Below are 22,603 nucleotides of genomic sequence, written 5' to 3'. Positions count from 1 at the left end.
CCAAAGCCTGTGGAAAGCAGCTACATAAACCCAAGGCTTTTTTCATTTGAAGTGGAAGAATAAAGCATACTGCAGTAAACAGAGTTTGACCCTGCAACAGAGCTGCATGCCACTGGGTCTGAAAGCCCATGTTTCAAGGGCATCTGAAGGTAGGAGAAATGACTGCAGTCTTGGATAGGGGCCTAAATGAAGTACTAATCAAAATCCATTTCCAATCAGCCAGCTTAAAGATAAAGAGTGCATCACACCAATCAAAGGGAGTGTGATAACTGAGCAAAATTCTAGATCACTAACTAAAGGACTATGATGGTTCAAGTCACCCACACCAATGTGGCTCTGAGTGGAGCAGAGTTAAGCTCTGAAGGGGTGAGAATCTTGGGAATAATTATTTGCTACTTTTTAAACATAGTGCCTTAAGTGCACATGACAAAGAACAAAGTGCACACACAATATCTTGTATTCTTTTGGTTCTTTATTCAAACCAAATCTTCTGGGCAGTTACACATTAACTGATGGAACGCCATTCTTTACACATCTTTATGCAAAAATAGAGGAAAAGTACATATGCTGTACTACCAATATCTGAACAGCTTTATGTAATCACCTTTCACCAGGCTCAAGGAGCTGAGTAAGGAAGGAGAGAGAGAGAGAGAGAGAGTGAAAGGAACAGTGTCCAAAACAGAAGAAATAAGCAAAACTCCACCACAAACTGCAGGTAACGCAACACAATTTTATTGAAACTCAAGAAGCAACATCAATATACAAATTCAGAAATTATGGGAGCTATAAAAGGCAGAAAAGAAAGATACAGCTTGGTCAAAATCCTATGTAATCTTATCTCTGCATAAAAATTGAACACTCCCACATAGGTCAGCAGCAGCATTGAGATGGTAGTAAAACTTTTACAAAAAATAAGTTAAAAGAATTTCAAGTGTTCAGGACTGATTTTTGTTTTAGTAAAAAAGGCAGTTGAATAATCCTGATGCAAACATACATTTTTTAACTGAGTTTTAAAGTTAAAATGATTTTAAAGCAATAATATAATTCAATAGCGTCAACTAATTTAACAATTCCAACAAAGTTCTGGGCACGTTAAATAGGTTCTTGACTTGTGGCCTATTTGATAGTTGTATGTAATAAGTGTTCGTTATACTCCTCAACCCTCTAGAATGGATCAAAACGCCTGGTGAGCAGAACTAGGAACGCATCACTTGAGAATTACCTCGAGGGGCTCCCCGAGGTCCACCCTGTCCAGCGCCACGTTTGAAATTCTGCTGATATCCATCCTAGAACAGAAAATACTAGAGTTAAAAGAATACACCAGATTTTGTGCATACACACACACAAAATAAATCCAGTGCTATTTTGAATCTATTTTATTTACATCATAATGCCTTACATTCTTCAGTTATGGTAAAGTGAATTTAAATCATTACAACGGGATAGCCTAAGGGTGGCACAGGCTTACAAGGGATTAAGGAACTGCTGACATTGGCAAGGTCAGCGTGCCACTAAGGTTTGCTAAAGTGCACTTAACTCATTAACTGGAGCTGCATTAGTAACCTTTACTATGTTTGGAACAGATTCAAGTTTTGTTTTGTCTTTATAGTTCTTGGATCTATTTGGTAGCAGGCCTATTGAGATTCCGTGGATATGACCAGTTTGCTCAGTTTAAAAGCAGCAAGAAAATGATGTCAAAGAATGTTAAAAGTCTTCCCTTTTCAGGAAGTTATTCATGGCCCTTAGGACTACGATGGGTCTGAATCCTCCACTCTAAAGACCAGGAGGTGCTTGGGGTCAACATGGTCCCTTTTCTCCTGTTGAAGGTGTGATCATATTGGCCCTCCCAAGGTGGGGGAGAATTATGACCCAGGTCCTGGTTTTAGATAAACCAACATTTTTGGTGGCCATTTAACGGGACTGCCACTAGACGTAAATTGTTAACCATCACTTATGATTTGGAAGATTCAGCTGTCTAGTCATAACTAGCCAGAAGTGGGGGCTAGAACACTGCTTATTTGTCCTGAAACCAATCAAAACCCTTACCCTGTTTTTTTTGTCTAGGTATGAGGTCTTTGTACTCTTCTGATCTTGGTAGCAGGGTCTTGAGCCTTTTGTCTCAACATGGGCACTCAATTGTCTTTTCCTAAGAAAGCACTAACTCTTCAGGAAACCATTTTTCTATCTTTGGGATGCCAATCAATCCAGATAACAGTGGAGAATGATTATTTAAAAAAAAAAATATTGATAGTTGCTTGGAAATATGTGGCGTAACAGACTGCACATTACAAATATTAAACTTCACACACCTCAACCTACAATAAAATTGTCCACAGGCCTTTTTTAATACAACTGACTTAGTTTTTCTAAATTAAAAAAAGAAATCCTTCTCTACCCTGAGAGCAACACGCAACATTTTTCATAACATAGGTGCTGAAGGGTTCATGACCACAATGCCACTTTCCTAATTTCTCATAGTCAGTATTACTAAAAATGGTTCCAGTCTCCCTACAGAAATTTCCAGAGTACAAAACTGGAGAGTTACACTGCCTTTTGTTCATTGAGTTTTTGTGGAAACTCAGGACTAGATTCTCAAAAATTTGCATTAAAAACCCACAGGCTGCAGATGCAGCCGTTATAGTAGTGATTAAATAAAGCGAGTCAAACTCCAAAAAATGCTCGTGCAAATGAGGTTGGTGGAGAGTAGCGAAGATTTGCTAAATTTGTACGTGCCCATCGCTGGTGATAGCAATGGGCACATGCATAGAATAAACGTAAAAAGAGAAAAAAAAAACCCACAAAAAACTCCAACAAATTGAGCCACCAAAGTCAAGCAACCCTCTACCTGACAGCGGAAGAGAGACCCACTCTCTCCCGCCGCCAAGCAACAACACCCCAGCAGCAGGAGAGATGTCCACTCTCACCCACCATTAAGCAACGCATACCCCTGGCAGAAGGAGAAATGCCGTCTCTTCTGTCACTATGCAACCACACTCCCCCCACCCCACATCTCTGATGACCCCTGCCCTCTCTCCCCCTTACTTAGATGTTGAGAAGATATTTAAGAAAATAAAAAGCAATATAGCCAGAAGAGGCAAAAATGTTACCATCACAATTGCAAAGAGCAATTTAACAGATAAATTATGTTGCTTCTGGTAATTTACCAAGGCCATCCCAAAAAAACTAGAGTCCTTGCAAAAAGAAAAAAAACAAATGCAAGGTCATAATAAAGTATTTATAGAACTATTCCTTACCCTCTGATAATTGTTAGAGTAATCACGAGGAGCATTAAACTGAGACTGAGTGTAACCAGCGTTTGGAGTGTTGGGAAAAGATGGGCGATAATCGTATCCACCTAAAATAGAAAGTTCAAGACAGTTACTGAAAATTACTTTCTAAGCATTCTGATGTACCACAGATTTCTGGGAGCAAATATTTTCACAGTAGAGGATGACAGTCTAAACCATGCATACCAGTAAACAGATGTGGCTACATGCTGTTTTAAGCAATCATCAAAAAGAAATTTATAACTGGCACAAAGTTGGGTGGGTCAAAGCTAGAAGGTGGTTTTACCAAACACGAACTGCTAGTGATCAAATACAAATTGGTGATAGGCATAAAAAAGGCCGGCAATTTCCTAAAGGTATACACTGGTCTGGATAACAAGTCACCTGGGTAGAACCCTCACAGGTGAAAACTGCTCTTCCCTGTTAGCCATGAGTAAAGAGAGCAGGATTAATGTGAAAAAGTACAACCACAAAAATGAAACAAACCTTGGCTCATCACAACTCTATTATTGACGAAAATGATATAAACAAACTGATACATAACTTAAAAACAGGATGTGATAAGATGAAAACTGTTTTCAGATTTAGTCAGCATGTGGCCCTTGTTAAGGTACAGGTGACAGAACTCCAGTAGCAAAATGCTTGTTGGCCAGTGAATTGCTCAATTGGATTGAAGATTTGTTGGAAAAGGAAATTACACTGAGGGATTTCATTTTGAAATCTCTATGTACTTTGCAGCCTGCTTTACTGCAGCTGCAAATCCACAGATGTTTTTCTACCTATGAGGTTCACTAGCCTAAATTTAGTAAATGCCACTGAACATTTCCCTCTGAAAATTATCTTGCAGGTCCTTCCTTGATTACAAAGTATCTCTAGCCAGCATTAACTTACAAATGATATATTTCCCCAAATGGCAATTTATCATGCTATGCATATGCACAGAAGAAATGAGACAAAGCCTGGTAGCAATGAGCCTGTGTCAGTTATATCAAGCTTAAAACAAAAAAAAAATACAAGATGACATCTGGGCTTTAACACCGAGCCTGCAGCAAGGGCTTGGTGCAGAACCATAAAATTTCTTACCTCTGAAACCATTAGAAGGTCCTCTGTAGCCATTCATTAAGCCACGTGTTCCACGTGATCCACCACGCGACACACCTCTGCTGTTATAATAAGGCTGAGCGTTGCGTGGAAATCCAGTGCTCTGCTGCGAAGGCTGCTGGTGGCTTCCTCCCACCTGATGAGATTGATCTGGCGAGGCATGGTATGTACCAACCACTTTAAAACCAAATAGATAAAATAAGTTACTTGTCACATTTTTTTTTTTCAAGGGGGGGGGGAGAAGACACCAAAACAGGATGACTCCAACACCTAAGCAAAGGGACCTGGGTTAAAGTCCCTGCTCAGGGTCTCTTGTTTCGGCTGGCCAAGGCTAAAACTGTAGATACAATGCTTAAAGTGCTCAAGATAGGGTGGGGAGAGGAAAAATCAGTTAAGGTGCAAAAGTCACACCTTGCAGCCAGATTTTCAATTACAGAATTCTGGAGAAAAGCTCTGAAGTAGGGCTCCCAGCTGAGCATTGTCACTATGATAGCTAGACTCACCTAAGCTACAAGGAAACATGAATAGGGGAGGAAAGAATGTCTGGGGAAGTATGAAGGCAGACTCATGATTGTAGATCCAATCCCTGGTTACAATATACTGGAAGTTTAGAGAAGCAGTAGGAAACTACTCTGTTAGAAAATGAGATTATGTACTTACCCTGGTAAGCTCTTTTCCAGTATATAGGTGAGACATTCTAGACCATAGGGTTATTTCCCACTACAGTACTCCCCCAATATTCAAGGGGGTTCCATTCCAGGAACCCCTGCAAATTTCAATAATTTGCAAATAAGATTTTTAGGCAGGGGAGACAGGAGAGGGCAGCCTGAGGGCTGGCGAGTGAAGGAAATGATTCACTGTATGCTCCGACCGCCTCTTCCTGTACTGAAGTCGGGCCTCACCAATTAGGAGCTGCTTTGACATGCAGCTCCTGATTGGTGAGGCCCAACTTTAGTACAGGAAGAGGCGGTTGGAGCATACCGTGAGTGATTTCCTTCACCTCGCCAGCGCTTCGGCTGCCCTCTCCTGTCTCCCCTTCGCGGTCGGAAAATACCGCGAATGACCGGGACTGCGAATTCGCAAGGGAGCACTGTACTCACACATGGGTTGCAGAAGAGAATTGTAAGTTTTTCACTCCACCTCTAAGGTACATCACAGGCAATCTTAGCTCCCTCCCATCAGTCCATACCCAAGTATAGAGAGGCACTACCATCTGTGAAGAAGAGGCACCTATCACGACAGGCTAAACAAGTGTTCTGCTCAAAACATATAAAACATTACTATTAACTGTCAACATAGGCTTCAAAGCTCAGGAACTACTCCCATAACATGGAGAACATATTCAGAAAACTCTTCCTAGCCCACAGGGCTGACAGGTCTCCACAAAACAGAAAGGAAACACATAGGGAGACAGACATCTGATCTGAACTCTGCCAGCAGGCACAGCAAGGACAGGGCGGGTGTCTAGAATGTCTCACCTATCTACTAGAAAAGAGCTTACCAGGGTAAGTACATAATCTCTTTTTCCAGTGCAATAGGTGTGACATTCTAGACCATAGGGACATACAAAAGCAGTCCCTCAACTAGTCAGGGTGGGCTTGCTGTGCCGGCCTTCAAGACAGAGATCACGAAAAGCTGAGTTCTGACACTGGCAAATGTGTGACGAGACAACCACGTGGTCGCCCTGCAAAACTCCTCAGGAAACGATCTAGCTTCGAACCACAAAGAAGCCATACGCCACGTGCAGAAGAGAAAGACTGATGGGAGGAGCTAAGATTGCATGTGGCGGAGTGAAAAAAACTTACAGTTCTCTTCTGCAACCCATGCGAGTAGTGGGAAATAACCTTATTGTCTAGAATGTCTCACCTATTGCACTGGAAAAGGTGGTTAAATGTCTTTGGATCCAACTGCCGCCCCCCAAAGGTCTTCTATACCTTAGAATTTATGTTGGAATGCTCTCATTTTATTAACTCAAAACAAGTTAAGTTTTAAATAAAATTCAACTACCTGCTTGGAGTTGTTCTTGCTGCAATTCTGACTGTTCCACCTGAAGAGGCTGATTAGAGAAAGTCTGGTTGTAACTGGCCTGATACTGGGTTTGTTTCAGTGTTTCTTGCTCATTCACAGGAGGAACAGGTGCATTCATATTAAATACCTAGGGAATACGAGAAAGGCCATATCTACTTGTTATAGTAATGGAGCTCATCAATTCCTTATTATAGGTTCTCAATACTATCCCAAGAATAAAAATGCAATTATAAAAGCTACGTAAGCCAGCCAATAGGGATTCCCATTCCAGGTAACCTGTCCCTGGGCCAGAAAGATCGAAGGATACTGTTAGGCAGCAGTTCCAATACATTCCGCAACCCCATCAGATCTCTAATTTTCACAATAGATTTGAGGTTTAATTTTGCATGCAATGGCCACTGTACACAAGTATACCTCATGCATACATACAGTGGAAATGCTGAAACCCTGACTGTAGAATGACCCTCAAACATCAAGCTGGGGGATCACTTGCAGCAACAATGCCATCTATTAGCCAGACTTAAACCCACAATTGCAGGTTCTACTATAGAAGAATCGCTGGTGCATGGCTCTCAGCTAAGGACTGTCTGCAGTAACTGAGTTAAGTGAAGTGACAATATAAAATAGGGTTAAAAAAATATCACTAGGTAATTAGTACGGATGGATCACAACCCTGGTTCCAAGTGAACAATGTGCAAAGAAACAGTTAAGCTCTCGAAACCTATAAGCTTATATCAGAAATCAGAATACATACGTGAACAGTTAACTCTATAAGGGGATGCCTAGATTTAGATACTAGAAGGTACCTATTTGAAGCCTATTCTATTATGTAAACGTGGCATCTACTTTTCTTTATAGGCAATAAATTGAAATAAAACAAAAGGAAAATAAGGTGATCTTTTTTGCTGGACTAACTTAATCCATTTTTGAGAAGCTTTCATGGCAGAACCTTTTTCAGGTCAAGCATAAGCAAAAGATGACAATATAGTGTTAAGTGGTTGGGCAAGCAACTATGTTCAAGGTACAATCTTATGTGCACCATGCCCACATGAACATTCGCCCCAAAAGTACATGCGTCTAGTACATACAACACACCACTTAGGCCAGGGGTTGGCAACCTTTTTAAAGTAAAGAGCCAATTTGAACAAAATGTTTGATCCAAGATTTACAAAAAGCTACAAGGTGTAGCTTCTCTCCCATTCAATCCCTTGCAGGTCTCTGCAGTTTTCATCTCTCCCTCCCTCCTTTCCCTGACGTCCACCCCACAAGCCTATAGCCAATGTTCTCTCCAAGCCATGACCCTTTAATCCCCCCCCCCCCCACCGAGGTACCTAGTGGTCCAGAATGAGTCTGTGGCAGGAGCACGGCCTTCTCGCTCCTGCCTCCTAAAATGGCTGTCGCAACATCTCGCAGCAGCTTGCAGTACTACAGGAAATGCCATGAGCAGCTGTGAAAGGTTGCAGCAGCTAATTTAGAAGGCCGCGCTCCTGCCACAAAGACCCCCACTGGACCACCAGGTACCTTGATAGGCCCGGGGGGGAATCATGGGGTTGGAGGTAGATTAAAGGGTCGGGGGCCTGGAAAGCTACAGCCACATGCAAGAAAAGCCACAAGTTATCGACCCCCTGGTTTTGGCGAACCGCTTATTTATCCTGTACATGTTTGTGCTCACATATGCGCATAAATGACAAATTCTGGCATTTATTTATATTCCTGCTGCCTGAAACTAAGCAAGCTACTTATCGAATTACTTCCCCCTATCAGAAAGCCAAAATTCCCAAGATGCTGCACTTGATACTTACAGTCTGCATGGATTGGAACGGCGCAGCATTGACATTGATCCCACTGCTATGCAGAGGTTTGCTTGCCCCAGACTGGAATACTTGAGACTGGGACACAGCAGGAAGTGCAGAAGATGCTGGGGTCTGGTCTGTGCTTAAAGACATTGAAGACTACAATATACAAAAATATTGTTCAGTTGTACATGTAATTCTGTTTCATTTTTCTTGTGAGTTTTATAAATCATAAATTTGTAAACAGAATATTTTGAAACCATACCTGAATCTGGTCAATTGATTCTTTCTGAGTTCGCTGCTCTGTTGTATGAGAAGGCTGATACATGGATTGGGATGTGGTATAACCCTCACTCGTAGAAGATATCAAAGCAACCTAGCCAAGGTTAAGGAAAGGGATGCAAAATGGTATGGTATGCAATGCACCTACAGGAAAAAATTAAAATTTCTTCCTACAATGGAAATCTGTGATTACTGATAAATTATCTATCTGCCAAAAAACATTATTTTTCAGGAAGAGTTGTCAATATCCACGAACTACAGACTTGTACTATGTTAGGTTCTTGGAAACTGATTTTAGATGCCCACTCTGCAGATTAAGAGTGCTACTTAAATTATCACTTTGTAATCCTGAAATTAGGAAAGGTCACTACATAATCAAATCTCAGACATCTCTACAGGCAGAATGCAGTTCACTAGATCAAGAAAAAACTGCTGCAAATTTTGTCTTTCAATAAACAGAGACCTATGATAGGTCCAATTTTATCACATACTGGTAAAAAAGTAGCTGCTCTGAAATTACATTAATTCCAAATACAATTCAAACTCAAGAGAGAATCCTAAAAAAAACTAGGATGCTTTTTCAGATTTGCTTTGTTCTTAGAATCATTATCCTAAAGTTTTCACAGGCCTAGTGTGGACTTCTGCCCCACAAGGGGAGGGCAAATTGTTAGCCAACCTGATTAAAATCCTTTGAATATTGCCCTATTAAACAGCCATTTTCAAAAACATATCTGGGGGTAAAAGCTGCACTAATTCATTAGACTTAAACTAAATGATTCATGACTAGTGCTACAAAATGGGAGAATCTACCAACTACTGAGGTCAAGGGATGTGAACATTTATGCAAACAAGCAACTTTATGGTTTCTTTTTGAATAATTCTACAGTTGGTTGTTTTTTTCACATTGAAAGAATAGAGTATGAATACAGAGCAGTAAAGCAAAGCATTTGAACTGTATTTTTTAAACAAGTTAAAAATGTACATGGTTGTGGAGTTTTACAAGGCACTATAAGAAATTATCTCAATGTAAACTACTATCAGACACAAAACAACCTACCTGCGTTGATTCTGCTTGTACTGGGACTTGGTTAGGCTGGGCTAGCCTAGATTCAGGATGCACTGCAGGAAAAATATATTTATAAACTATTTGAGATTAAAATCGCATGCAGCTTCAAACAAGGCTGTTCATTTCCAAATTACACTTCATTTTGATCATATTTAACCTGATACAAAAGTTTCACATGTTACACTGATTCTATTTGTAGCATTATTAAGGTTACTAATATAGTCAAGGCTTGGAAAACACATGAGGGTGACAAGCACTGGTGGAGTAAGAGGAGGCAGGGAACCAGGAAGTACTTCCTTGCTAAATGTTCCTCCCTTTCCTGGTTCTATTGCTTCCTCTTACCCTTCTATCTTCTCTCCCACTCTTTCCAATTACTTTGCACATTCCACTCCACAACACTTACATCTTTTTCACCTTCACATTTCAAACTCACTTGCTACACCTCCATCCTGTGTCGCTTCTTTTTTCACCACTCACCACCCTAGCTCAAATTCTTCCATACATATCTTTCTCCTCCTGTGACACTCTGCCCATCTTACCTTCACCATAGTTCAAGTTCAAATTTATTGTATTTGATATACCGCTTATTGAAACCCCCTTATTCTTTCTCCTCCTACAGCCCATGTGTGTATTGACATCTCCAAGAAACACAGGTCTTCTTCCCCCCATCCTTTCCCCAAAATAAAACATACATATTTATGCTAGAAATATTACTAGATGCATTTTTTCTATACACTGGTAGGAAAGTATATCAAGAAATGGGTTCACCGGTACTGCCCTTTGTTGGCTCCATGTCTCACCCTAACATCCCACCCCCTGAGTTCCCAATGTCCCCACTGCTCATTCTCAGGGCACCCCCTCCTTACCTCAAAGAAAGCTGAGCTCTTCTGAGGTAGGAACGAGAAAGCCGCTGCTGCTGTACCATTCAAGATGGCAATTAGCTAAGCTATAAATCATGCTCACTTTGTGGAAATATTTGAAACAAACCAAATATACTACTGCCCTATCATTAATTTCTAAAGCACTACCAGGCATATGCAGTGCTATACAGACATGACAGCGCCTCCTTCACAGACCTTATATTATGTACTAATACAATCTAGAGTACATGCATTCAGCAGATAGTACAAACAGTAGAAATAAACTACAGGCAAGCTACCTTTAAGTTTATAGAATACCAAATGTAGGAGATCAAGCTTAGAATAGAGGAATGCCATTTGACAGTCACACACAAAAAATATCTACAACACAGTTTGATACTTTTATTGCTATTCCCCTTTGTGGAAACAGGGGAATCACTCGTGCCGACCCCACTGAGGGTTCCCCTTTACGCAGTCATGAGCAAAAAGAGCACACAACAGCCACGTTGAGACCTTGGCAGGAGCACACTGAGTACTTCTTAGGCCAAGAAGTGCTCATTGTGAACCACGAGGCAGGCTCAAATAAACCGCCAGTTAGTTAGAAGGAAGAAAAATTAATTAATGAAACTTCCCTTCAGAACAGCACTAGAAAAAAAATTAAATGGCTCTACCTGGGGTTTTTTGTTTTGTTTTGTTTTAATTAAACTTTAATGCTTAAAGGAGCAGACCTCACTGTCTCTCCAAGCTGTAGTCCTGGCAAGGAGGCACCTCTAAATAAAAATTGGGGAGGTGAGCTGTCCTGGTACGACACCCCCTGATGTTTAATGGGACCCCTGTGGGCCCCAAGCTCAGTCCAGACAATAAAAAGGCCAGGAAAAAGTCCCTGCCTATCCTCTCCGAAGGTTTCTAAGGAAAGGCCTAGAAAAACAGAACAGGTCAGCACAGGCTTACCACTCCACCTGCTGGAGACCGAGAACAGACTGATTCTATGAGGTACAGCGCAGCCCACTTGTACTGTTAGAATTCAGTGTGTTCTTAGTCTCCACCTGCTGGAAGAGGAGAGTAAACCCCTGGTCTGGAGGGATGCTAAAAAACTTAAATTTTTCTACCCTGATCTGGATTGTTTCCTCATATCTAACTCAGCCATACCTGCCCTTCTCAGTATTGTCCTCAGAACCCTTTCCTCAGCAATATTATTTTCAGAGAGCCCCAACCTTTATTATATTCTAATTATTTCCAGTGTAGCATATGAATTTGAACTGCAAACCTTGAGCGCAAACCATCTGTGGTAGGTCTATATTTTGAGCTGGGTTCATAGGCTGTGCTGACACAATTGCAGGGTCAATGTTCTGACTCTCAAACTCCAACATGGAATCCTATATAGAATTGAAAAGTTACAGAGGTGATACATTTGAATAGCTACTGCTAACTATTCATACTTGGTCTGCAGTTCAAAAAACAGCAATCACCCACCTGCATGAAGTTATATGGGCCCTGCATTTGTGCCATAAGGTCTTGTACCCGCTGCCTCCTCACCAGAGGATCTGGCTGGGCCACAGTACTTAATGTGTGGGGCTCTGTGACTGCAACAGATGCAGTTTGCGGTTGTTGAAGAGAATTTACAACCTGAGCAAAAAAATGCATCTAGTCACAGCCCTATTTAAGCAATTTATAGTTCAATAATTTTTATTTATAACTGCACAATAATACAACCACAAAGAAACAAGGCAAAATAAGAACGTACTATGGTACGATAGGTGGCCTTATCAGTGCAATAAAATACACAAATTATTATTCTTGTCCATATGGAAAAAAAGGTAACACAGATAGTCCAAAAAATTCAATATCATTTTTTGAAAATATCAAATTTATAAAACCCCATATCCCCACCACCCCTATTGTCCCGCATAACCAATCCACTATACAGTTGAGTATTGAGGAAGAACTTAAAACCTCTGCAAATATAGCCACAACCAACTCAATTAAAAGAAGAGATGGAATATCTGGACGCTAACGGTATCCACACCTCTGGCCAAAGAAAACCAAAGTCAAGGATCTATCCTTGGGAAACCCAAATCCCCTCCCCCTTCTATGCCCCCACCCAATATGGAATCACCTTATGTGTATGGCTGGAAGAAAAGTAACCAAGATTAAAGTACTTGCAACTAACACATTCAGTATCTGGCTTCATGCTCTGTGAGATACGGACTGCAAATAGGGGTCCCAGAAACACACAAAAATTTCTTTTTATAGGTGATCCTGGCATCCCTAGCCTCCTATCCCATCAACTCATGAATACTCATTCTCCACCCCCAATAAGAGGGAGAGCTAGCTGTTGTCCATTCTTTCAATATGGCCTTATGCCTTAATATACACAGCTCGCTGACCAGAGTTTAAGCCCCTTTCCCTGGATCCCATCAGAGCCTAGTAAGCCCAACAAAAAGGTCTCTGGAGAGCCAACTAATCTTTGTCTTAATACCCGCCTGATAAATGCCCCAGCCCTTTTCCAAAAAGCTTGAATAGCTAAAAGCTGTGAGAAAAAAAAATTGACCTCCTCCAAATCACACTTCAAGCCAAGGTGTGGCTGTAGATAACCCAACTTATGCATCTGGGAAGGTGTTATGTATGCTCCGTGAAATACTCAAAAAGAACTTTCCCTTAAAAGAGCACTGTGGGAATTCTCTTGATACTTGCTCTAATATCTCAACTGAATACCGAACTCCCAGATTGTGCTCCCAACGCTGTCTCAATATATGAAAATCTTTAAAAAGGACCATAGATTAAAGCTTTGTGAGTTCCTGAAATAGAAATTTTATCTGGGGATACAGAATCCAAGAACTGCCGCATTTTATCTCCCAGATGAAGACCTATAAGCATCCTTATCCAAAGAGAGATAATAATGTTTAAGATGACAGAAGGCATAACAATCTCCCCAGTTAGGGGTCACTTTGCAAGAAAATTTTGGATAGGTGATCAAAACTCCATTAGGGTCAAGAAGATGCTCTAAAAGAAAAATCCCTTCCTTTTCCCAGTGCAGAAAAGCCTTGTTCTCCTGTACTGACAAAAAGGCTAGATTCCCCTAACTGGCAGTAAGTCAGACATTTGCAGATTACCTCCTAAGCGAAACACCAGAAATCTCCACGCCTCTCTTAATAGCTGAATCACCCAACAAATAAGTTGGTAAAAATCTTATGGGCACCTGTAGAATTGAATTAAAATGATAAGGAGCCACAAAGGCACGTTCCATCAAAAGGGCTATAATGTTGATTACTGTGCAATCAATCATTTACATAGCAAAGACAACAGGCAACATTGTAGCTTCGGATATCAGGAAGACCCAGGCCTCCCAATTCCCAAGCCTCAGATAAAAAGGGAATATATATTTTTGATTTCTCACAAGCCCAACAAAATTTTTGAAGTATCTTATTTAGAGCTAAGAGACTATTTCAAGCAATTTAATACAAACATAATTGTAGAGGAACCTCAGCTTTATCAAAAAAGATCAAAAATTAAATCAGGAACAAGAAATCTGAAAGGCGTTTCTATAAAATGGATAGATCTTCACCTCCTTCTAGAACTGTACACTTTATAGAAATTAGCCTGCATTTACAAACACACTACAGCATTCACCAAAATCTCACCTACACCACCATATTCTGTCAGCTTCTCAGCCCAGGCATTCTAATCTAGGCCAACTAATCTATTATAGCTAGGACTTCTGATTCTAGGTATGTACTATTTTGAATTTTAGATGCTTATTTGGAAGCAATTTGGTGCTTTCCCAGGGTCAGAAATGTGTTTAGTGTATTCATGTTACAAAAAATTGTGGCTTTTTAGGCAGAATCCATTCAATGAACCAAAACAATTTTTCAGCATAAAACTTTCATCCAGCATTAAAAGCAAAAAATTGAGAACCTCCTCAGAGAAAAGGAAAATAAATAGTATATACCTCAATGGTTTCAACTGTCCACTCCTCTACTTGCTCCTTCTCACTACTGCTGCTGAACTGGTTTTCTGCCATGAATTGCCTGTTTACAAACTACAAAAAAACACCAAACTTGTATGAATGCTAACATTTTAATACATAAAAAGGTATGGGTGTGCACAGAAATTTCCTGATAAATTCTGCAGGAAGAGCAAAAAATAAAAAAAAAGTTTTTCAACCTATAAGTCAAAGGCTAGATATTAATAATAAACAGTTTATATACCGCAGGACTGAAGTTCTATGCGGTTTACAATGATTTAAAAAAATGTTACAGATTGAGTAGTACTAACAGAGTTAAAGTTGTTGTTTTTTTTCCTTGTTTTAAATTCTTTATTTATTTTAAATCTTAAACAAGTGTACAATAAAATATCCATTAAACTTTCAATACAACACTTGAAATTCTTAATCATATCATCTAGAACTAAAATTATAGTAAGGACTATATAATATGTTGTATTTACAGTAAGTTATGGAAATATCAAGTGTATACTTAATGCAATTGTTTGAATTTTTATGATACACTTGCTGTTATATGAAAAATGAATTAAAAAAAAAAAAACTTATAAAAAAAAAAAAGAGTTAAAGTTTAACGATCAGTTGTAGGGAAAGATTGTGCAATGCAGCTGCCTACATACTTTAGGAACAGATGTGATTTTAGGCGTTTCCTGAATTCCCCATATGAATTCGCAAGCAAGAGTAATTGTTTCAGAACTTTATCCCATAATGCTGACTGATATGAGAGGAGATGTTGATGATATCTTTTAAATTTACATCCTCTAACCAGTGGGGAAAGCACAGTTACTTACCGTAACAGGTGTTATCCAGGGACAGCAGGCAGATATTCTCACATGTGGGTGACGTCATCCACGGAGCCCCGACGCGGACAGCTTTTCAAGCAAACTTGATTGAAGCTTTCAAGTTTGCTAGTGCTGCACCACGCATGTGTGTGCCTTCCTGATCCACTAGAGGGCGCATACCCTCCTCATGGTCCTCAGTTCAGATAGCTAGCAAAGAAGCCAACCCCGGGGAGGCGGGCGGGTTGTGAGAATATCTGCCTGCTGTCCCTGGATAACACCTGTTACGGTAAGTAACTGTGCTTTATCCCAGGACAAGCAGGCAGCATATTCTCACATGTGGGTGACCTCCAAGCTAACCAAAAGGGGACGGAGGGAAGTTGGCAATCCAAGAAAACAGATTATACAAAACCGACTGGCCAAACCCGCCGTCGCTCCTGGACAGAGTATCCAGGCAGTAGTAGGTGAAAGTATGAACCGAAGACCAAGTGGCAGCCTTGCCAAACTCCTCGACAGGCGTCGACCTGAGGAAAGCTACAGAAGCTGCCATCGCTCAGACTCTATGTCCTGTGACTCGACCATACAGTGCGAGACCAGCCCGAGCATATGAAAAGGAAAAATAAGCAGCCAACCAGTTGGACAAGGGGCGCTTGGAAACTGGGCGTCCCGATCAATTAGGACGAAGGACAAAAAGAATGAGGAACCGTCCAAGGAGACTGATGTGCGTTGAAGACAAAAAACCAACGCCCTCTTACATTCAAGAATGCGAAGCGCCACCTCGCCAGGAGATGAGTGGGGCTTCGGAAAAAAGACCGAAAGAACAATGGAAAGATCGCATGACCACCGTGTCATGAAGAATTACAGGAAAAGACGGGTCCACAATCAGAGCTAGCAGCTCACTGATTCTGCGAGCAGACATGAGAGCAACCAGGAATACCACCTGCCAGGTGAAGGAATTCAAAAGAGCTCCATCAAATGGAGATACCACCAATTGAGCCAGGAACACACAAAGATCCCAACCACCGGAGGGGCTTTGAGCGGAGGATGTACCATGAAGAGATACCTCATAAAGCGGGAAACCGTCGAAAGGATGGAGTCCCATACATCGGCCGATGAAAGTCAGCAAATGCACAGAGGTCTCGAATAGATGTAGATGAGAGACCAGACCGAGACAAGGGCAACAAATAATCCAGCACCAAAGGCAAGGATGGCAGAGAACGAATCCATGCGGTGCTCAGCCCACCACTCAGCAATTCAGGCCCATATCTGGGAAAAGCATTGCCGAGTGGAGATCCTTTGAGAGGGCTCGAGAACACCCCCACCGACTGAGAGAAATAGAAGGAGGGAGGCATGTTGCGAGGAACCAAGCTGATAAGTGTAGAGACTGCAGATTGGAATGCAACAGAAACCGTACCACTGAGACAGCAGAGACAGGAACATCGGTAGAAGCTAAGTCTCCCTGACACGCTGGAGGAACAGGGAGAACCATGGCCGCGAAGGCCACAGAGGAGCCATCAAGATCCTGGTGGCGCAGACCGACAGGAGGTGTATCAAAGACCCGAGATTTAGAGTAAAGGGAGGGAACGCATAGAACCCGCCCATTCCATCGAGAAGGAAGCATCCACCTCGATGCGAACTCGGTAGAACATCCTCGAGCAAAATCGCCCAGTGAGTGAGGGGTCAAGCGAACAGCACTACCAGTTGGGTTCCCCATCGAACAACCACCTGCCGCAGAGTCTGAGAATGGAGCCACCATTCATGCGGCTTAAAAGGGCGACTCAACGCGTCCAGCAGACAATGCTGCACGCCTCGGAAATACACCGCCCCAAGAAAGAAGCAGTGATGTAACGCCCACTGCCATTGACAAAGGGCTTCCCTGCAAAGTGACAGGGAACCTCTACACCCTGGCTAGGTCACCGAATACATCGCCACCGAGATGTCGGGACGCACCAGGACCCCACTATCTTGCAACCAATACCCCGACAATGCAAATGGCCTGGAGCTCCAGCAGATTGATGTGGCTGCGACAGTCCGCACCCGGCCAAGGACCCTGAGTCCGAAGGCCGTCGCCCATGCCGAGGAGTCCATCGGCAGAACCTTCTGATGTGGGAATACGAAGAGGTGGCCCACCAACGAACAAGCGTGTCAAGGAGGGAGGCACCTCAATGTGCTGGGAAGCGGGATCCCGATCCTGCCATCACTAAGATGCTCGGGTCCAGCGGGGAACATGAAGATGAAACCAGGCGAACCTCGGGACATCCACCGTGGAGACCCCTGATTCCAAAAGGATCAGCATCAGCTCGGCCGAGGCCGAAGACCGCTGAGACACCAGCCGACACAAGCGCCGACAGGCAGTCTGCCGAGGCAGAGGCAGAAAAGACCGGAGGCGGACCGATGACAGAGGGCCTACCCTCCGCCATAAACAAACAAGGGCCTCCTGTGAGGCCGAGACAAAGATCCAGGTCCGCCCCGACGGATACCCGAGACTGGGGCGGGCTGAGTCAGACCCACTCCCGTACTAGAACTAGTGCAGGCCTCGAAGGGCCCGGACCAGACGCAGATGGGAGGAAGGGAATGCCCGACCGACAGCAGGGAGGCTAAACTCCCGGTGCGTAGACACGGAGACACCCCTTCCGAAGGGAGGGGAGGAATCCCCAGAAGGAGAGCCGCCCAGAGGCTATGCGAGAATAGACAAAAAGACGACCAGGAGTCGCCGAAGCCGGCGGCTAACCCCAACCCCGGCGCTGCAGCAGCTATTGCGGCTGCTGCGAAGGAGGCCGAGGTAACACAAGGAAGGTATCCGGAGGCCCCCTCCGGAGGAGTCCAAACCCCCCGGGCAGACGGGATTCAGCTGAAGGCGTCCTGATAGGTCGCGATCTGAGAGGCGGTTAGTGGGCACCGCAAGAGAGGCCTCAATAAGCGCTGAACTCGCGCAAGTAAAAACGGCGAGACGAGCCTGGAGGCTCAGAACCTCAGCCACACTCGGCGCCAAGCGAGAGGCCGCATGGCGGGAGCAATAGAACCGGAGCAGGGAGAGAGTCTGAACCCTCTCGAACCGGAGCCGGAGACGCCCCGGTGCAAACCCGCAGTCGACACCGAGGCCCAAAACCCAGCCGCTGCCGCGGGAGAAAGCCCCCAGCGACGTTGCTGTATCAAGCCACAGTCGACTTCGAAACACAAGGCCATAGTCAACCACAGGGCACAAAGCCCCAAGCGACGTCAACTCACAAAGCCCCCGTCGACGGTACGAAGCCTCAGCAACGACGAGGCACAGAGCTCCAGCCGACGATGAGGCCCCGAGCCCCAGTCGACGTCGAGGCACAAGCCTCAGGCGACGTCGAAACACAAGCGTCAAGGGACGCGGAGCACACGGCCGCAGCCGACGTCGAAGGTACAAAGCATCCGCCGAGACACCCAGCCTCCGTCGACATCGAGACCTCAAGCCCCAGTCGACATTGAGGCAGAAAATCCAAGCACAAAGCCTTAGACGACGTCGAGGCACCCAGCCGCCTTCTACATCGAGGCGCAAGGCCTCAGGCGGCGAAGAAGCACAAGCCTCAGGCGACGTCGAAGCACAAGCGTCAAGGGGCGCGGAGCACACGGTCGCAGCCAGCCTCCGTCGACATCGAGACCTCAAGCCCCAGTCGACATTGAGGCCGAAAATCCCGCACAAAGCCATAGACGCCTTCAAGGCACGAAGCCCCAGGCGGCGGCGAGGCACCAAGCCCCACGCGACGGCGCGGCACCAAGCCCCAGTCGACTGCAAGGCACGAAGCCCGGTCGACGTGGAGGCCCGAAACCTCATGCTACGTCGAGGCATGAAGCCTCCATCGACGTCGAGGCACGAAGCCTCCGTCGACTTTGAGGCACGAAGCTCCAGGCGATGTCGAGGCACATCGAGGGTCAGAAGGCAGCACCGTACCAATGAACTGGTAAGAAAGGAGCAGCAGTGTGCTCCATAAGGGCAACCTCGATCTGAGTATTCCCATGGAAGGAGGCACGCTCAGAAGGTCTCGTAGAGGCGGGCACGACTGCCCTCGATGCCTCAGTTGACGTCGAGGCACGAAGCCTCAGTCGACGTCGAGGCACGAAGCCGCAGTCAAGGTCAAGGCACGAAGCCTCAGTTGACGCCGAGGTACGAAGCCCCAGTCGACCTCGAGGCACGAAGCCTCAGTCGACCTCGAGGCACGAAGCCTCAGTCGACCTCGAGGCACGAAGCCCCAGTCGACGTCGAAGCACGAAGCCTCAGTCAAGGTCGAGGCACTAAGCCTCAGTTGACGCCGAGGCACGAAGCCCGGTCGACGCCGAGGCACGAAGCCCCAGTCGACGCCGAGGCACGAAGCCTCAGTCGACGTACGAAGCCTCAGTCGACGTCGAGGCCCGAAGCCCCAGTCGACGTCGAGGCCCGAAGCCTCAGCCGACGTCGAGGCACGCAGCCTCAGACGACCTCGCGGCACGAAGCCCCAGTCAACGTCGAGGCACGAAGCCTCAGTCGACGTCGAGGTACGAAGCCTGTCGACGTCGAGGCACGAAGCCTCGATCGACGTCGAGGCACGAAGCCTCAGTCGACACTGATGTACGAAGCCTCAGTCGACGCCGAGGCACGAAGCCTCAGTCGACGTCCAGGTAGGAAACCCTCGTCGACGTCGAGGCACGAAGCCTCAGTCGACGTCGAGGCACGCAGCCTCAGACGACCTCGCGGCACGAAGCCCCAGTCAACGTCGAGGCACGAAGCCTCAGTCGACGTCGAGGTACGAAGCCTGTCGACGTCGAGGCACGAAGCCTCGATCGACGTCGAGGCACGAAGCCTCAGTCGACACTGATGTACGAAGCCTCAGTCGACGCCGAGGCACGAAGCTCCAGCCGACGTCGAGGCACATCGAGGTTCCGAAGTCAGCACCGTACCCATGAACAGGTAAGAAAGGTGCAGCAGTGCGCTCCATAAGGGCAACCTCGATATGAGTATTCCCATGGGAGGAGGCACGCTTTGAAGGTCTCGTAGAGGCGGGCACGACTGCACTCGATGCCTGGAATGCCTGAGACTCAGCCGATGGCATTACCGAGGTAATGCAGCTAGAAGACAAAAAGAAAGAAAGAAGACTTACCAAGGATAGAAGCTACTCAGTCCGATTCCCACGAAGGAACAAGGGTCCCGGCCATCCTGCTCACACGAGGTGAGCCCGGAGAGAGGCCAGGGAAGAAGAAAATACAGCTGCAGCCAAATGAGGCCTAGCCGCATGGCTGAGGCCCAAGAAGGGCCGGCCGGATAGAAACACAATAAAAAGTCCTTTTTTTTTTTTGAAAACAAAGAAACACACGATCAAGTAACAGCGCACAGCGACTCCCTAACAAAATAAAGAAGCCGCGGTGCTAGAAAGGCACTTAAAGAACGGAGAGAAGAGAGACAGGGCTTTCTGGCTCCGCGGAAAACTAAGAACTGAGGACCATGAGGAGGGTATGCGCCCTCTAGTGGATCAGGAAGGCACACACATGCGTGGTGCAGCACTAGCAAACTTGAAAGCTTCAATCAAGTTTGCTTGAAAAGCTGTCCGCGTCGGGGCTCCGTGGATGACGTCACCCACATGTGAGAATATGCTGCCTGCTTGTCCTGGGATAAATGAAATTCACGTTTGAGCTTCTCATTTGTCGATTGGTTGAAAAAGAGAAAAGGTCAGATATATCTGGGGGCTAGGCCGAAAAGTACCTTAAAGCAAAAACATCCAAACTTAAAACTTATTACTTCTCAGATTTCCAGTAGTCTGAAGGTGCTGCAGTGCATGGGAGACATTCACATGGTGCCACATGTTTTGGCAGTTCAGATACAAGGAAAAGTAGCCCATCTGAGAAAGAGGCACATATCTCTTAAAAGTGCACATATTGCATCTCTGGATAATTCTTATGGTAGCTCAACTGAATGATATCCAGACCAGAGCCTACTGGAATTCTGCAGTACTCTATTTGGGAAATTATGTACAGAGTTGAAATGCTTACCTCTGTGGATTCAACTTCACTTTGTTCAGTATATTCTTCTGCTGTCTCAGGTTCTAAGTAGGGGGGGAGGGAACAGGTTTACAAAGGTGTTAATTTATTGGTCACGTGGAAACATAAGTTACCAGAACATTTTGGTCCAGGACAGTGCGATACAGAAGAAGAAATTAGCTTCTTACCTGCTAATTTTCTTTCTGTTAGCCTGTAGACTGGTATACAGTACTCCCCAGATATTCGCGGGGGTTCCGTTCTAGGAACCCCTGTGAATGTTGAAAAACCGTGAATACAGTTTTTAGTAGGGGAGACAGGAGAGGGCAGCCAGAGAGCTGGTGAGTGAAGGAAATCACTCGCGGTATGCTCCAACCACCTCTTCCTGTACTAAAGTCGGGCCTTATCAATCAGGAGCTACGTGTCATAGTTTATGTAGTACACTAGCACAAAGACAGGACAAATGGCACTGTAAGCCAGCTAACCCAAATAATGGGGGAGGAGAAAAAAAAATTACCAGGCTCTGCTGCTGGATCATCAGTTATAGGTACAGGGGCAGCTTCCTCTTCCTCACATAAGCCATTCTGGTGGTTATGAGCATTGTCAAAATAACCACTCTGGAAAATACGTTCTACTATATCCTTCAAGGCTTTGACTGAAAACAGAAGCAGGTTAACCTTAAATGACTGCTCACAAGTTTATTTATTTATTTTTAAAATTTCTAAACCATTTTTTTCCAAAACGGTTTATAAAAAGTTATACATAAAATATTTAAAAAGTCAGAACAAAATAAGAACAAAACAGACAGATTCAATCTTTACATAAGGTCAATTGCTCAAAGAAATGCATCTACAAATAGTTGTGTTTTTAACATTTTCCTGAAAGAGTTCCTGTCTCTACATTTTCGAATTTAGCCAACTAGTCTATTCCACAACTTAACTCCTGCACATGTAAAAGTCATGGCATTTGTTTCCACATATTTAGGATTAGCTTTCGTTTTCAGCAATGCTGAACTCTCAGAACACAAACTTTAATAAAAATTCAGGAATTGTACCATATAGAAATTGGTGACATAGCATAATTGCTTTGTATTGAATTAAAAATACAGCCGGCAGCCAATGCAATTGTCGGAGATATGGGGTAATATTTTCATCAGTGCTGACTTTTTAAAGCATGTAAGGCAAAATTCATGACACCATTCGACACAGTTGCTCCCCACAATGTGTCAAATACTATCGTACTGTTCTCCACCCATTGTTGGATATCTGCTTGCCAATTCCTGTTATACTGACTTGTGTCCGAGACTGCACTCCTCTAACTGAACATCAGCATTGTCTATTATTCGGCACCATCTAAGCCAGCATCATGAATTCACTCAACATTGCTACAGTACCAATATTGTCCATGATAATTGGTATTGAGGAATACTCT

General features: G+C 44.3%; 1 protein-coding gene across 3 annotated transcripts in view; it reads right to left on the bottom strand.

Annotated features, from left to right (window-relative positions):
• CAPRIN1 (cell cycle associated protein 1) overlaps positions 1-22,603 on the bottom strand; it is a 45,391-nt gene that overhangs the window by 2,318 nt on the left and 20,470 nt on the right. The window contains exons 7-18 of one of the 3 annotated variants that reach the window (XM_033928220.1): positions 21,690-21,827; positions 21,188-21,240; positions 14,367-14,456; positions 11,891-12,043; positions 11,685-11,793; positions 9,549-9,610; positions 8,475-8,585; positions 8,219-8,368; positions 6,396-6,444; positions 4,371-4,565; positions 3,255-3,355; positions 1,223-1,286 (exon numbers count right to left, since the gene is read on the bottom strand). In XM_033928220.1, coding sequence (XP_033784111.1) covers positions 1,223-1,286; positions 3,255-3,355; positions 4,371-4,565; positions 6,396-6,444; positions 8,219-8,368; positions 8,475-8,585; positions 9,549-9,610; positions 11,685-11,793; positions 11,891-12,043; positions 14,367-14,456; positions 21,188-21,240; positions 21,690-21,827 — 1,275 coding nt within the window. Of the gene's footprint in view, positions 1-710; positions 1,287-3,254; positions 3,356-4,370; positions 4,566-6,395; positions 6,544-8,218; positions 8,369-8,474; positions 8,586-9,548; positions 9,611-11,684; positions 11,794-11,890; positions 12,044-14,366; positions 14,457-21,187; positions 21,241-21,689; positions 21,828-22,603 lie in introns of those variants that run through there. The other 2 variants (XM_033928219.1, XR_004537578.1) reach the window with 2 other exon arrangements.

The sequence above is a fragment of the Geotrypetes seraphini genome, chromosome 19, assembly GCF_902459505.1.
Source record: "Geotrypetes seraphini chromosome 19, aGeoSer1.1, whole genome shotgun sequence".
Lineage (NCBI taxonomy): Eukaryota > Metazoa > Chordata > Amphibia > Gymnophiona > Dermophiidae > Geotrypetes > Geotrypetes seraphini.
This window is presented reverse-complemented; position numbering and strand designations above follow the sequence as displayed.